Source organism: Alosa sapidissima, chromosome 2, assembly GCF_018492685.1.
Source record: "Alosa sapidissima isolate fAloSap1 chromosome 2, fAloSap1.pri, whole genome shotgun sequence".
In the NCBI taxonomy this organism is placed as follows: domain Eukaryota; kingdom Metazoa; phylum Chordata; class Actinopteri; order Clupeiformes; family Clupeidae; genus Alosa; species Alosa sapidissima.
The window spans coordinates 32919555-32935366 of NC_055958.1; the positions used below are offsets into that span (position 1 = coordinate 32919555).

General features: G+C 44.7%; 2 protein-coding genes across 2 annotated transcripts in view; both read left to right on the forward strand.

The window, feature by feature from the left end:
• The window catches only part of LOC121687893 (E3 ubiquitin/ISG15 ligase TRIM25-like), a 28247-nt gene extending 15384 nt beyond the window's left edge, over nt 1–12863 (forward strand). Inside the window, exon 4 of the mRNA XM_042067055.1 lies at nt 12840–12863. Within this exon, the coding sequence (XP_041922989.1) occupies nt 12840–12848 (9 nt within the window). The 3' untranslated portion in view covers nt 12849–12863. The remainder of the gene's footprint in view (nt 1–12839) is intronic.
• On the forward strand, nt 11330–14771 carry LOC121687801 (E3 ubiquitin/ISG15 ligase TRIM25-like). Its single transcript, XM_042066946.1, has 6 exons — nt 11330–12164; nt 12505–12600; nt 12948–13181; nt 13469–13619; nt 14025–14150; nt 14331–14771. Exons 1-6 carry the CDS (start codon nt 11583–11585, stop codon nt 14426–14428), a joined length of 1287 nt encoding a protein of 428 aa, XP_041922880.1. The 5' UTR covers nt 11330–11582; the 3' UTR covers nt 14429–14771.
• The last annotated feature ends 1041 nt before the right edge of the window (nt 14772–15812 follow it).

Below are 15812 nucleotides of genomic sequence, written 5' to 3' on the forward strand. Positions count from 1 at the left end.
TCTCTGAAGCACTTTCCCGACTTCGTCTTTCTATAGGCTAAGCATATCATGGAGATAGAGTAGAAAACTGGATTTAACTAAACAAATGTAACTAAGTAAACTGATTGTTTACTCTACAGTAGGCTATGTTCCCCCTCTCAGGCTGTACAATAGGCCTATTGAAAGTAGGCTAATGAGCTCAATAGACACGTTAGCGCTTCCATTAGGAAACTTTCGTTGCAGACTTTCACAACTGATTGTTTAGCCTACAGTAGCCTACTGTAGGCCTACTCTACAGTAGCCTAGGCTATAGGTTATGTTCCCCCTCTCAGGCTGTACAGTAGGCCTATATTGAAAGTAGACTAATGAGCTTAGACACATTAGCGCTTCCAGCCTAATGACTTTCACACATGAATGATTTACAGTAGACACATTAGCGCTCCACGCAGTGGCGTAACTAGGCCTAGTAGGTGCAGCAAGTGCAGTCGCACCAGGGCCTGTGACCTCCGTCGCCACCCCGCAATGCAATTGCTGGAAAATTCTATACCGGTCCTTTCTGACTACCTGCGTGCCTTTGGCCAGGCCAAGGCTACAGCGCAGACACTCGCAAATAAATGGGGGTTCAGAGTACATTTGAAAATGTTAGAGCACGGAGAGTGAAGCGTCACTTTGACGAACTATCGGAAGATGAACGCTTAACCGATGCAGAGAGATACTTCAAAGTGCAGGTATTTAATGCAACTCTGGACATCATAATCAGTCAGCTCTCCCAAAGATGTGCAAGCATGCGGAAAACTTGTTATGTGGTTGAGTCTTTACGTCCTATGATCCTTCAACTCGCAGGTGATGATGAACTGCTTGAAAAGGCAGTAGCCTACGTTTGTCAGACCATTATAGCATGGACATTGCACCGACATGGACATTGCACCCAACACAACTCCTCTCATTTAGGTCTTGCTTTAAAGCAGAGATTTCACAGAAGTCATCTATTTTTCAACTTGCCAAAAGGCTGGTGGTAGATTATGACAGTGTAACATCCACATTCGGGGAAGTGTGTACTGCTCTCATGTTGTTTCTACATTGCCTGTGACTGTGGCAACAGCTGAGCGATCTTTTTCCAAATGTTCAACAATTGCTGGTGTACAGGCTATAATCAATTAGCTAAATCATTTGTCCAGCTGTTTAAACATTTTTTCGTGTTACATTCAAACGCAAAAGGTGCTTTGATATCTTTTTTGTTTAAACGTCGGCAAGCAGGCATGCTGCGGTTGCAATGAATGAGGATAATTGGTTTTATCTGCGGTGTTATTTTTTGCATTTTGAATATGACTCGCTCCAGCACGTCTACTTTTTTGCACGGTGCTTTCTTAAAGGAGCTGCACCATCTTACAACAATTGCATCTACATTTTCATATTAGAATGTTTTGTCAAGTGTAAGCTTAAACTACCGTGATCAAATTAAGTTTCCGTGCCCCCGCTGAAAGTCTCTTATGCTCTTATCGTTACACTATCAAATCTATAAGTAGGCCTAACCGTGTCAAATAGGGTATAAGATATATAAACTCACGCTATTGTATTATCATATATGTTTGGTAATGGCTCAGCTTTCTCTGATTGTTCTACTGACTTGGAAACTGCATCATGGAAACAGTAAGTCAAGTCGCATCAAAAATAGTATTGGCAGAACTCCAAAGTGACACCTTGTGGTTGTTTGTGTCAACTGCAGTTTGTGCCATTTCTGCTGAGAAAATGGGGATCGTGATTCCTGAAGGAACCCGTCCAAACTTAACGGGGACCCACTGTACTACAAATTAATTTGCTCAGCCTGTACGTCTAGTATCAAACCATAGGGATTTCTATTGGCTGACGCCGTGGACTTCATCCAATCACAGCGCTCTATTTTGTTAGAGCGTCTTAAGGCGGGCTTAACAGGATAATGACAGTCCTGCGACTGTGAACAACAAGGAAGGTGGCTATGGCGAATGAAGAGCGGTTGTTTGAATTGGCGTTGGCGTCAACTTTGGAGGAGTTGGACTTTTCTTTGAAAGTTGAACAACACAATGCACTTAAGTAATTCCTTTCGAAGAAGGATGTATTTGCCGTTTTGCCGACCGGATACGGATATGGTCGTAGCGCTGGCCTATTGCATGCCTAGGCAGTTTGAAAGACAATTCTCTGCCCGCCCCTTGGATTAAGCGAGGTGAATGGTTCGTTTCCAGACTATACATTTCAATGATATAGGATGGCCCGCCAGGCTAACATATCTGGCAAGATTTCATAAAATAAAGGCACAACAATGGAAAATGACGTTTTTATACTTTAACTTTTGTATCAAGTTATGGTAGTACAGTAATATGATGAACAGAGGAGACGCACAGTCTCGCAGCTCATATGCCAGTAGTTTAATGCAAACAACGTTTCAGCCTGTGGCCTTTCTCAAGTCTTACGCAGTAATATGGAACAAAATGAGGTCAAGGTGTATGTTTATGCTGAAATTTACGGCATCGATCACAATCAAGGACCGGAATTTTCAGTTTTAGAATAAGTTAATATCGTGCACTGGGCACTTTATTGGGTACCTTACAGGAGAATTACAGTGATTTTTCACATAGATCTCTGTTTCTCGAGTGCTGTGGGTATGAAAAAAAACGGTATTGGTTTTACCTAGCTCGAGTTGCTGCAGCCAATATCTAGGTTCCACATCTATCATTCATGCACCCAGGTAGCTACACGCTTGGTGCATGAATGGAGGCTCATGAACATGAGTGTAAGGCTATGTTTTTGATTGTAACTCCTTGTCAGTCAAAGGGGAGCAAATAACTGGGTGTAAAACTGTTTTGTCGTTGCTGAGATCATGGTGAAGTTAGTTTCAGTTTGCCTCCAAGTTCAAATAAGATGCATGTAGGCCACTCTGCTAGTTTTAGTAAAGCAAGGTTTAGTGGAATCCTGGTGTTGTATACACGGTCTCGTATGCAAGCAGATTCCTTCAGATGTACTGATTGCTCTTAAAGGGAATGAAAGATGTCACTCTCATTGGTTAAACACACCCATGACTGATTACGAAACATACGCACAACCCTTTTGAACAATGCACCAGGCGTCTGGTGATCTTATTTCACGGTCAAGATAGCAATTTTGGACTGGACAAACCCTAAATGTAGCCTATATAAACCATTGACTTCAGACTGTTAAAAAAGGACCCATTATCATGTTCAAGAAACTACTGTGAGATGATTGAAGCTTCATGACAAGGCGCGTTATCCTGCTGGAAGTAGCCATCAGAAGATAGGTTAGCTGGAGACACGGACATGGTCAGCAACAATACTCTCTATCTATTGTATACAACAACAATATTCAATATTCCAAGACATTGTAGCCTTGTGTTAATTACTCAGGTTGCTGCCTTTTGTAACCAGTAGGTGGCAGTGTAGGACAAGGAATAGTGCAGTTCCACTACTACAATAAACGAAGAGAAAGTGACCTGTAATCTGTGCAGCATGAAATAAATGAAAACAACCTTCCAACATACTTGTTGCAAACATGTTTTGCTTCAATTATGCAACATGTCCATCTAATCCATTGGCACTGGAGTGGTAGAGAAAACAGAGTAACGACTTCTGCTCCTTCTCCTGTCACAGGTTTCAGGATTGGGGACAAAGTCCGAGTGAAGGCTTCTGTTAAACAGCTAAAGCACGCCTGGGGAAACTTCACTCACCAAAGTGTGGGTGTAGTCAAATGTGAGACTCTTCTGGTGTTAATATAGATTTTTGTCCAAAATTCTCATGAATGAATGTTACTATGAGTAACTCTGATGTAGTTTAACATCACTGACAAAGTACTCTCTTCTGTTCTCATAGCTCTGGATTCAGACTGCATCAGGGTCGACTTTCCTGTGCAGAATAACTGGGGTGTTGACCCCTCTGAGCTGGAGCTGGTCTAATGCATCCCATGGAGTGTTGTACTGATCATGACCTGAGATTTTATGAGCTTTAATTTGAAGAACAAGATAAACATGCCGAAAATGCCTGTGTATGTTTTCCAGCCACATGGTTAGGCCTTTTAAAATGTATTTGCCATATTTTTTCAGCTATTTGAACTTAGTAAAGATCTTTAAACACATGTATGACTGTGATGAAGACAATAATTGGAAAATAAAGACAATAATTGGAAAATAAAATGTTTATTTGAAATATATTACAATATATACATCTTGGCAACAGTTAAACCATGTTTTAATGTAGAAAAGTAGATGAAAAAGTGAGTTTTATTACCGGTCACAATTGTATGGATAATATGTGTATACTCAATTAAAGGTTGCTCAAATAGTAAATAAGTTTTTGTTAAAATAAAGGTATTCTGACAGGACTTTTCAAACTGATATGAACACTGAGACCAATGGCAATAATAAATATGAAAAATATGTTAACATTATTTATTTACCAGGAGCTTTGGCTCGTTAAAATAGAACCCCGAATGTGTATGTCTGTGCGTGCGAGTGTGTGTCTGCATGTAGTTGTGAGAGTTATATATATATATATATGTATGTGTGTGAATGTGTGTGTTTGTCTGTGTGTGTATGTATGTGTGTGTATATGTGTGTGTGTATCTGCAGGTGGGTGTGAGAGCAGCAGGCAAAGCACATGCCGCCTGCAATGTGAAGTCCCCTTGAGTGTGTATGTCTGTGTATGTGTGTGTGTATAGTGTGTGTATGTGTGTATCTGCAGGTGGGTGTGTGAGAGCAGCAGGCAAAGCACATGCCGCCTGCAATGTGAAGTCCCCTTGAGTGTGTATGTCTGTGTGTGTGTATGTGTTTGTGTCTGTGTGTGTGTGATTGTGTTGAAGGGTAAAGTGAGGAAGTGCAGTCTTGAGCAAGTTGTCACACTCAGGAGGACGCAGAGGAGTAGGTTTGATGATGGGATTTTTATTTTTTCCCAAATAAGGCCAATATTCTGCAATTAGGTTAATAAAAAATATAAACAAAAGAAAAGAAAAAATAGAAAAAAAATACTTTCAATAAATGAAACAAAAAAATTGACATGATAGTCAAAAAACAATACAATAATTGTAGCCGGCAATAACGTCAGACTTTACCAAGTCACCATAGAGCAAATAGGACTCATGTCCTGTCACTTACTAACCTGACTCTCGCCAGATGAATTTCGTTCCGCTTAGCTCCGCCTAGCTTCACTCACATCCATCTGGGACCTCTTCCATTGAGAGTGATTTCTGCACCAGATTTTATGCTAGAGCCAATCAGGATGCAGGGCGGGAGTTTTATAGATGTGACATTGCGTAGAAGCGACTGTGAGACTGTTATCAGCATCACGGGTTGGCTTCGATGTGAGTGGTTGAAGTAGCACATCAACAGATGACGGACAAGTGGCTTATTCAATCATATGCAAGCATTTTTTGATTAGGCCCAGCCTTCTGAAGCAACACTCCAATGGATAGGGGTGTGACTTTCGAAACCGACGTCTCGAATCAGTGTCGAGGCTTCGAAGCACAAGTGTTTCGAAACACTGCTTCGAAACGTGGTTCAAAACAGCCATGTCATGTGACCACTGCTTCGAAACATCGTTCAAAATCCCCATGTCATGTGACCAAAGTTAAGTGAACTTTCTCTTAAGCAATAACCATGATGGTGTAGTGGTTAGTGAGGGTGTTTTTTGCACGGTAGCCCAGGCTACTCAAATGTGGTTCGATCCCCGTTTGATTTGTAAGGTATTGTTTCAGATAGTATCTGTTGATGTTTTCTTACTTCACCATTAACCACACAGTTTCAACTAAACTCTCAGAATGGTCAGAAATCGAGAGTTTTTATGAGAAGAAAGTGATTTAGAGAACACATAGTGGCAGCAATAAGATTATCTTTATTGTGACTTCATGTGGTCTCCCATCCAGTAATTGACTAAGGGCATGCTGCTTAGCTTTTGACAAAGACTGAACACAGGTAACACAGCGAGCCACGAACTTTAAAGACTGCATCTCTAATACGAAGCATTTGACAGATTTGTTTCACCCTAAACAGCTCTGAGGTGTCGGAATTGTTTCAAAGCTTCGGAACAATTCGGCACGATTGCTTCGAACGTTTCAGTGTTTCATAAAGCCTCGCTTTGCCCATCCCTAGCTTACATGATAAAGGTAGCGCCTCGCTACCGTGACGATGGGTATGCACCCGTCACAGAGTGTGTGTGTGTGTCTGAGTGTGTATATCTGTGTGTGTGAGTGTATATCTGTGTGTGTGTGTGTATTTTGTGTGTGTGTGAGTGTGTATGTCTGTGTGTATGCGTGTGTGTGTGTGTGTGTGTGAGTGTGTATATCTGTGTGTGTGAGTTTGTATGTCGTTGTGTATGTATGTATGTGTATGAATATGTGTATGTGTGTGTGAGTTTGTATGTCGTTGTGTATGTATGTATGTGTATGAATATGTGTATGTGTGTGTGTGTGTGTGTATGTGTATATCTGTGTGAATATGTGTGTGAGTGTGTATGTCTGTGAGTGTGTGTGTCTGAATATGTGTATGTGTGTGAGTGTATGTCTGTGTGTGTGTGTGTGTGTGAGTGTGTATATCTGTGTGTATGTGTGTGTTCACTAGTTCGCCCTTCTATATGATTGCTTCAGCTAGACTAGAATGTATGGGAGAAGTGCGTGTTTGGCAAGGTAGCTGTCCGTGGTCCTGGAGTGCCTGGAGTGGATATCGCGATAGAGCGATGACCGCTTGCACCCCCCTGCGTAAGGAGGATGAGTAACAGGGCAATTGGTGAAATGGAGGAGTAGGGGGAGGAGGGGGGATGATTTCGCGAACGTCGGAGCGTGTGACGTATGGAAAAGGAGGTCGGCTTAAATAGGCCTACCCTGCGGCGGCAGTGGGTGAGTTAATTGCTGTCAATCATCCCGAAGGCTCCACCCGAACTTAGTTTATAAAACACACATTTCACTAGTTCGCCCTTCTATATGATTGCTTCAGCTAGACTAGAATGTATGGGAGAAGTGCGTGTTTGGCAAGGTAGCTGTCCGTGGTCCTGGAGTGCCTGGAGCGGATATCGCGATAGAGCGATGACCGCTTGCACCCCAAAAGATCACAGAGAAAGGCCGCTACCAACTACATAAGTGCTTGCTGAGCGAGTCGTAAATCCGCTAGATTGGAGCGGATGTAAGACTGGTAGGCATCCGAGGACCAACGGCCCAGTATTTTAATTTGTTGCTCCGATAAGCCGTTGAGCGCAGCTGTTGTGGCAGCTCCTATCCTGAAGGAGTGTGCGGAGTAGCGATCCGCGGGAAAACCAGATTTGACTGGAATGGTTTTTAAGAGTGTCTGGAATCTGTGGCGAGTGATGGGTAGCCCTTCGTCTGACACGAAGGGCGGGCTAGTAGACGAAGCTTGAGCTGACCGATATGAGATGTAGTGAGATAGGTATTGGAAAGGCTGAAGATCTGAGGCGGAGTTAAATGGATATGGAGTGTCCTTTTCGGGACTGATCGGTTTTACTCTGTTTGATGGTAAATCGAATGGTGTCTTGGTCTAGCTGCTCTAGATCTGCGATGCACGGGTGGACATCGGGAATGAAGAGAGACGAAGGGCATGTAAACTCGCTACATCTCAGCAGCCCAAAAAGGCCAGTAGAAACATAACGGAGATGGTGGAATCGGAATGCGGTGACATGAACCCTTTGCGAAGGGTAGCGAGGCAGGTGGCGAGAATGCTTGAGGTAATGGGAAGGCGGGAGTCTTGGGGGACTGGATGTTGCCTACGGATACCTTTAATTAACAAGCCTATCCTGGTGTCGGAGAAGGGGCATTCGGAGCCGTGGGGGCGTTTGTAGAAGAAATGAATGCCAGCTAGGTAGACTCTAATGGAAGAAACTTTGATCCCGAGTGAAGTGTGGGCGTAGGTGATAAATGATGATATGGTGACTGCATCGAAACTGGGAAATGGTAGTGAGTGCTTTGCGTGGAACTGTTTGAAGCACGACCAAGCAGTCCAGTAGGACTGCATGGTCCTGGGTGCGAGGGCTTGAAGGGCTAGGTCGGCCGTGATGGGCTGAAGATAGCTGAGGGGGTGGTTTATGGGAAGATGGTCTCCGAAAGGCTGGGGAGTGGAGTAGGGTACGGGTCCGCCTCTGGAGCCGAGCTTCTGAATCTCTGGAATTTAAGACGAGAGAGAGAGTCAGCAATTCCATTGTGGCAACCGGGGACGTGCGCGGCTCTTATAATAAGCTGGTAGCTGGCTGCTATCCAGATTAGACGCCTAATAAGAGGGGAAAGCGCAGGCGATTTTGAGCTCGAGTTATTTATGACGTGCACTACGGCTTCGTTGTCGTTGTGGATTATCACACTCTTGGAGATCCACTCATTCCCCCAGGTAGGGCCGTGATGGCTACGGGGTAGAGTTCGAACACGGCTGACGATTCATTTCCAGTTGTTAGCTCTCTGAACTCTAGTGGCCACGGGGATGCAAACCAGCGCCCTTTGAAAAAGCCTCCGAAGCCTGTTGAGGGGGCTGCGTCGGTGTACAACTGGAGCTCTTCTGGAGATGATTGGCAGTCGTCGTAGAACATGCACAGACCATTCCATTCGTCTAAAACATCCTCCAGAGTTTGATATCGGCCAGACACTGGGCATCTAGAGATATGACGTCTTCGAGAGATGGGGTTGCTGAGCGCAGTTTAGGAGATGCGAGATGAAAGGGCGGCCCTGGGGAATGAGTTGACTAGTGGACACTCGACCGCGCCGTGACTGGGGCTATTGCAGAGGGGACGAGATGGCTTAAGTCCTAGGAAAACGCGGTTATGGAGCTCCATATCGAGCGCGCCCCAGTAGGGGTTTTAGTTCCAGAGGCCGACTCTGGCAGCGCATTTTGCTGAAAACAGCCGGTGGTAGCCTACGTATGAAAATGAGCTCCACCGTAGGATACGGCTAGGCCGGCGATGATGGCCAGGTAGTCATTTAGCTTAGTCATTTGCGTCGACTGGAGAACACGAAACAGACGACTTCTGTGTAGTTGGCAAAAGCTACGGTGAACTCGGGAAATGACAGGGTTTTTGACGCTGGGCCAGAATTTTTTAGAGAAAAACCAGTTCGCCGCAAACTAGATCCCGGTTATGAGAGGGAATAGGAAGGGAGGGAAGAATGGTAGAAAGGTCTACGTCTGCACCTGACAAGATGAGGTTCCTGGTGGACGCTGTGACGGGTGGTGGTTCGAATGCTGCAGCGTGAGGAGGCGGTGGCAGGGCCTGTGCTGTGGCTAAAGAATAGTTTTGCTGCCGGAACTGGACGTCGTGGTCCGAAGCACTCGCTGAGTGCTGATGACCCGCTGCTGCGGGCTGGTCTAGCGCGGAGCCGGGGAAGAGATGGGAAGGGAGAAAAGGGGGGAGGGAGGGAGCGGTCGCTGACGCGACCGGAAGGGGAGCAACCTGGGACAGGGTCGCGGGAAGTGGGACGGGGAAGGAAAGAGGGTTAGGGGGGAGTAGCGACGCTGTCGCTATCGGCGCCGACTGAGACCAGGTGCTCGCTAACTCATAAGAGAGATGGGGAGCTAGTGAGGTGACTCTTCGAGCTGACGCTTCGTGAGTTGAGGCGTGCTGTACAGACGTGGCTCCCGGAATGGAAAGGGGAGGGAGGGAGCAGTCGTCGGAACGACTGGAGGTGGGGCAGGCCTGGACCGAGTCCTGGCTAGGGGAGGTGGATGGGGGAGGGAAAGAAGGAGTGGGGGGGGGAGTAGCGACGCTGTCGCTACCGGGGCCGTCTGGAGAAGTGGGGTTGGACCCGGAAATACGGCGGAGATGCGGCGGGAATGGGCCTGAGCCGCTGACGTGGCTGTGGCTGAAGCAGCGGAATGATACGCTCTGAAGTGTGTGGTGCCGGAAAGTGCTGTCGGCGTGCCCGGTTCGCGAGGTGGCTGGTGGTGTGTGCTTCGTCCGGCTGAATGGCCGGCGGAAGGAACCGCGTCGGGATGCCAGAAGGAGCAGCTTGCTTCCCGGTCTGGGGAGGAAAACAAAGTGAGGGAGCGGGAGGGCGAAAAGACCGGGTTATCCGACTGCGTTAGAAGGCGGAGGAGATGGAACTTCCTATCCGACATACGGAACGCGATGCCGCGGGAATGGAGAGTGCTGCGGATGCGAGGCACTGTCCAGTGGGTAGGGTCAACGCCTTGCTGGCGCTGGGTGGATTTCCAGTTCCATGAGAGCTGTCTTGTCAATGCGAACAATACGCAGACTGAATGATTTCGCGAACGTCGGAGCGTGTGACGTATGGAAAAGGAGGTCGGCTTAAATAGGCCTACCCTGCGGCGGCAGTGGGTGAGTTAATTGCTGTCAATCATCCCGAAGGCTCCACCCGAACTTTGTTTATAAAACATCATTAAGTGTGTATGTGTGTGTGTATGTCTCTGCGTGTGTGTATGTATGAGTATGTGTATGTGTGTGTGTGTTTGTAGGTGTAGAAGTATGTGTGCATCTAGATACAACATTCTATCCCACCGGTCCCTATTGTGACCGTCTACATGTTTACTCATTCTGCAAACACACCAAAGACATTTGAATAATTATAAATGTATATATCATAACTAGACACCTTAAAGACCATGTGTACAAAAAACATTTTTCCTATGTTTATTTTAACATACTTTAAAAACCTTTTATTTGGGAGCTGTGAGGCAGTCATCCTCTTCTCAAGGTGCAACCAGGAAGTAAACAGCTCTGGTCATGTGACAATTTGCTCAAAACATTTGACACTGCACACATTTCATTGAATCACTCTATTGTTTCAATATTTACTGAAAGAGTATTGCGATATTCCCCAGTTACAGTTTTAGAGGCTTATAAGTACATATTTTATAATCACTATCTGTACATACTCATAGACTAAGCAGGTAGACCTGATCTGCACATAGAACACTACTGCACCCCAGACAGCTCCTAACCTGCTCCTCTCGGTCAGTTAGTGTTCTAGTCTTGATTGTTCCCAGTTGTTCCTTGCCTTCTCCTCCTGTAGCTGATAAAAGCTTGACCTCTGACCTTTGGGTCAGGCACATATTACCCCACACAATTTATACCCAAGAAGCCTCGTTATCATACCTAGGTGAGTGTATATTCCTCTCTAATCACCTACAAGTAAGGGAGCAAGAGTAGGCAATGCATGAATTTTGCGCTGTGCCTTTAAGAGTTATGTCCATAAAAAACAGGTAGAATCCTAAACACACCCCCACATCAGGTGAAAAGAATTTGCATCAGATTAGACGTCATTTGGATTTCATTATGGGGCGTGTTTCAACCTAGTCTGAAAGCCAACCCGAATTTATCCCGCCCACAAAATTAGAGGATGTCAAATGCCTTAACCGCTGTTTCTGTTCATCTGTTAAAGTCATTGTGTTGTCAATATCTTATTAAAAAGATGCCATAGCGGAAACAAATCATGTTGCTTCTCCAGTAGCATTCAGGAAAATCAACTAAAGCATGCTCAGGTGACATAGATGACTGCTACACTGCTTACCTGTCCATCATCATACAAAGCCCGCCCAATGGACTGACTCAAGACTGAATTTCCTGCCCTCAAATTCGAGGGCCGGCTTCCAGGCTAGCAGCACGTGTGTGAGAAAGGGGAAAATGGCCAGTGCTTCAGTGTTGGAAGAGTTAAGCTGTTCAATTTGTCTTGATCTGATGAAGGACCCAGTGACTGTTCCCTGTGGACACAGTTTCTGTTTGAACTGTATTACAGGCTGCTGTAATCAAGAAGACCAGAAGGGTGTTTACAGCTGCCCCCAGTGCAGGGAGACCTTCACTCCAAGGCCTGTTCTACGCAGAAACACAATGCTGACTGAAGTTATAGAGAAGCTGAAGAAGACTGAACTGCAGTCTGATGCTAAGACTCCTTTCTACGCCGGCCCAGGTGATGTGGAGTGTGATTTCTGCACTGGGAGGAAACATAAAGCCATCAAGTCATGTCTAACATGTCTGGTTTCCTATTGTGAAGTTCATATTCAGCCTCACTATGAAGTGCCTCGTCTAAGCAAGCACAAGGTGGTGAATGCCACCTCGCAGCTACATGAGAAGATCTGCTCTCAGCATGACCGGATTATTGAGGTGTTTTGTCGCAAAGATCAGAAGTTAATCTGTCTGCTGTGTTTGATGGATGACCATAACGGACATGAGACTGTATCAGCTCTGGCAGAACAAACCGAGAAGCAGGTCTCTCTCTCTCTCTCTCTCTCTCTCTCTCTCTCTCCTCTCTCTCTCTCTCTCTCTCTCCTCTCTCTCTCTCTCTCTCTCTCCTCTCTCTCTCTCTCTCTCTCTCTCTCTCTCTCTCTCTCCTCTCTCTCTCTCTCTCTCTCTCTCTCTCTCTCTCTCTCTCTCTCTCTCTCTCTCTCTCTCTCTCTCTCTCTCTCTCTCTCAATCAAACAAACAAACAAACAAACAAACTGTATGGTTTATTGTACACCTGTATAGGTTTTTCCGTCACTATTCTACCATTGGCTGTGCTTGTAATTGTAATTTCTTGTAACTGTTCTGTGTACATCTATCCACACAGAAAACATTATTGCAGATGAAGGGGTATAACCAGAAGCAACTCCAGCAGAAAGAGAAGGAGGTGGAGGAGGTCAAACAGGCTGTGAAGTCTCTGCAGGTGACTGATGTCTTTTTTTCTTTCCCCCAACAACCCCAAAGTATGGCTGACGTCTGTGGGGGAAGACTTGGGGGGCCTTTAGAATTAATTTCCATTTTTCTGTTATTTTCTTTATTTTTTGGCTTTTTTGGTTCTGATGTTCTGTGCAGAAATGATGGACAATGATCACTCATCCGATAATGGATAAGCATTTTCAATTCTTTGAATATGCATAATTTTTCTTTGAATCTTTCTTTTAGCCTGGTTGAAACCAGACTCATTCACATCCTCCTTAAAGGAGATCTAGGTGGGCATGGCCTGGCTAGAATATTTTGCAGGTTGAACATCAGATTTGAATCTCCTATCAGGCCACCACACAGGAAGCTGTTGAGGAGACTGATGGGATCTTCACTGAGTTGATCAGCTTCATGGAGCAAAAGCGCTCTGAGGTGACCGAGTCGATCAGAGCTCAGGAGAGGGCAGAGGTGAGTCGAGCTGAAGGACTCCTGGACCAGCTGGAGTTGGAGATCACTAAACTGAAGAGCAGAGATGCGGAGATGGAGAAACTTCAGCCAATAGAGGACCCCATTGATTTCCTCCAGGTAATGTAACCAGCACTCTGTCTATATGGAGACTCTCAACGCTACATAATTCAATGTTTCCTCAGCAGAATCCCTGATGTACGGGCTCACCAGAATAAAATGGCTCCTACTTACACTTGCTATCATAACAAAAACTCTTGTAAAAGCAGGGGCTTGCAGACCTTTGACAGAGGTTAGGTGCACCTAACCTAACAATGTTGATGTGTCAAAGTATTTGCAGAGTTCTCGATAGAACATCTTCATCGGTGTCCTTAAGTTCTCTGACCTGTCCCTTTGTTTCCCTGTAGAGTTTCCAATCACACTTCACTTCCTCATCTGTGACTAAGACCCTTCCCAAGGTCACTTTTAAGCCACAGTTCTCCTTCAGTGAAGTGATGAAATCAGTGTCCCCATCTCTGAGAGACAAGACAAAACGGTTCCACCAGGCAGTATTCAAAGGTAGGTTGTTTTTCTTAGTAAGTATGTGTTACCAAACAAGGAGTCCAGAGGTAAACTTGGACCTAGAAGCGGAGACTGAGGGTGGATGTACAGAAATGACAGGCCAAAAGTACAAACTGTCTCAGATAAAAACCAGATCCCTGGACTTGTCAGGTAAAGGTCAAAGATCACAGGTCAAGATCACAAGCAAATTCCAGAAATACATCATACTGAAATTAGACAGATTCAACAGAGGCTTGAATAAGCATGATGAACAGAATAAATAATCTTGTTTTATACAGTAACTGCAGGCGATGAGGACCAGGTGGATTAGCAGTGTCCAAGTAGCAGGAGGCAGCTAGCAGCAGGGAAGGTCTCCGTTAGTCAGACATTATTCACACATGACTGTCTCCGCTCCTTTTCTAGTCACAGGCTTCATAAAGGGAGACATGGTCAAACTGAAGACTCCTGAGACCATTTCCAAGACCCTTCTCTGTGGGTACAGCAGCCACACATATAAAATCACTGTTGGTGGTGTGGGTGTGGTCTCAGGTAAGGCCATTTATAGATTCATCACTTCATGCTATAATAGATGGAAATCATTCAGTGGTGACTATTTAAAATTGAATAAATTATCATTAATTTTCCATGAGAATATTTTGCCATAACATTATTACAAATCTTAAAATATTATAATACTGTGCAATTCCAATAACTGATTGATCCTTTCAGATTTGATAGGGAGAGATTACATGACTGTTATCTTCCCTGACCACCCTGGCTGGTTGGGGAGTTCATCTAGGCTGGAACTGGTATTCGCAATAAATTAAAATTCAGAATCACTTAGACATTTATTTTTGACCAACCAAACCACAATATCCTTCTGGGCAGAATGCTAAATGTTTTGCAACCTGTATTTAATCCTACAGTGCATGTCAGTTTTGCAGTTGTATAGTAAAAGGAAACTTTAACATTTGTGATGAATGAAATGACCTTGTTCCTTGGTCATGGAGTTGTATTTCAAGTCAAGATTTATGTGTATTGTAAGAGAGCTAATTTATATATTGTTGTTGACCAGTGTAATATGTGGAAGCTTAATAGGAGATAATTTAAATAGACATCTCCTTGCTCTAGCTTGATTGTTTATTCTTAATAAATGTCTTCAATCCTGAATGTTCCCTTGCAATGGTTATTTTGCTGAGTCACACTGAGGAGTAATTATTGTAGACAGGATATTGTTCAAAGCTCGGCGTCATCGAAGATGTCTCATTTGTCAACCAGAGGAGGTGAGAATAGAATGGCTAGATGTCTTATGGCGGAGTCTCCAACGGCGGCCTCCATTGGCAAGCAGCGCGGACGAGACATCTAGCCATTCTATATATATCTATGGTGAGAATGAGGAGAGACGAGAGAGGCGGAAGCAAAGATAGAACCTAGACATTGTCCGTCAAGTTCTATTAGGTGGCACACGTAAACGTGGCCGCCATATTGCTGGGGGCAACACCTTTACTGTCTATACAAAACTTGCCGGCAATTAGAGACACCTGTCTGATTTCTGATAAGAGACGTCTGTTTCTCCATTGGCCTCCAGTGATTGTTGCTCCCACGAAGATGGCGCCGCTATTTGCATACGTTCTGGAGCACAATGCGGTATCTAGCGTTCCAATATGGGTGGAAGAGCCGATACGTAAGGAAACGGGAGCATACGCGGAAGCGTTTCCAGTCGGAATTGTGTGATCATTGGTCTAACTAGTGGCCTCCTTACACCAAACAACTTTGATAAGATTTGGGAAAGATTCTTTAAAGATTGTAGTCTTTTGAGTAAAGGTTGAATGGGTGACATTAGTTAAAAGACTCCAATCTACCAAGAATCTTTCCCAAAATCGTGTCGAAGTTTTTTGATGTAAGGAGGCCATAAGCTGCCAAGGTCAACGACAATCAATGAGTACAGTAGATAAACCAAGAAAATATCTTTGTGCTGGAATTATCATGAACTACCATGCAACTTAAAAAAAAAATTGATGCCTGTTTTATTTACGTGTTGTATTTAAGTATTCATTTATGTATCGAGAACAATCAAACGTTCCCTCATTATCAGGGTCAGTAAGTGAATTTCCATGTTCATGTCATATTTGTAGGCTTTGGCAAAGTTCATTCTCAAGTCAATTCTCTGCAATTTGGGTGTGACGGTAGTCTGTTTATTCTAGCCCAGGG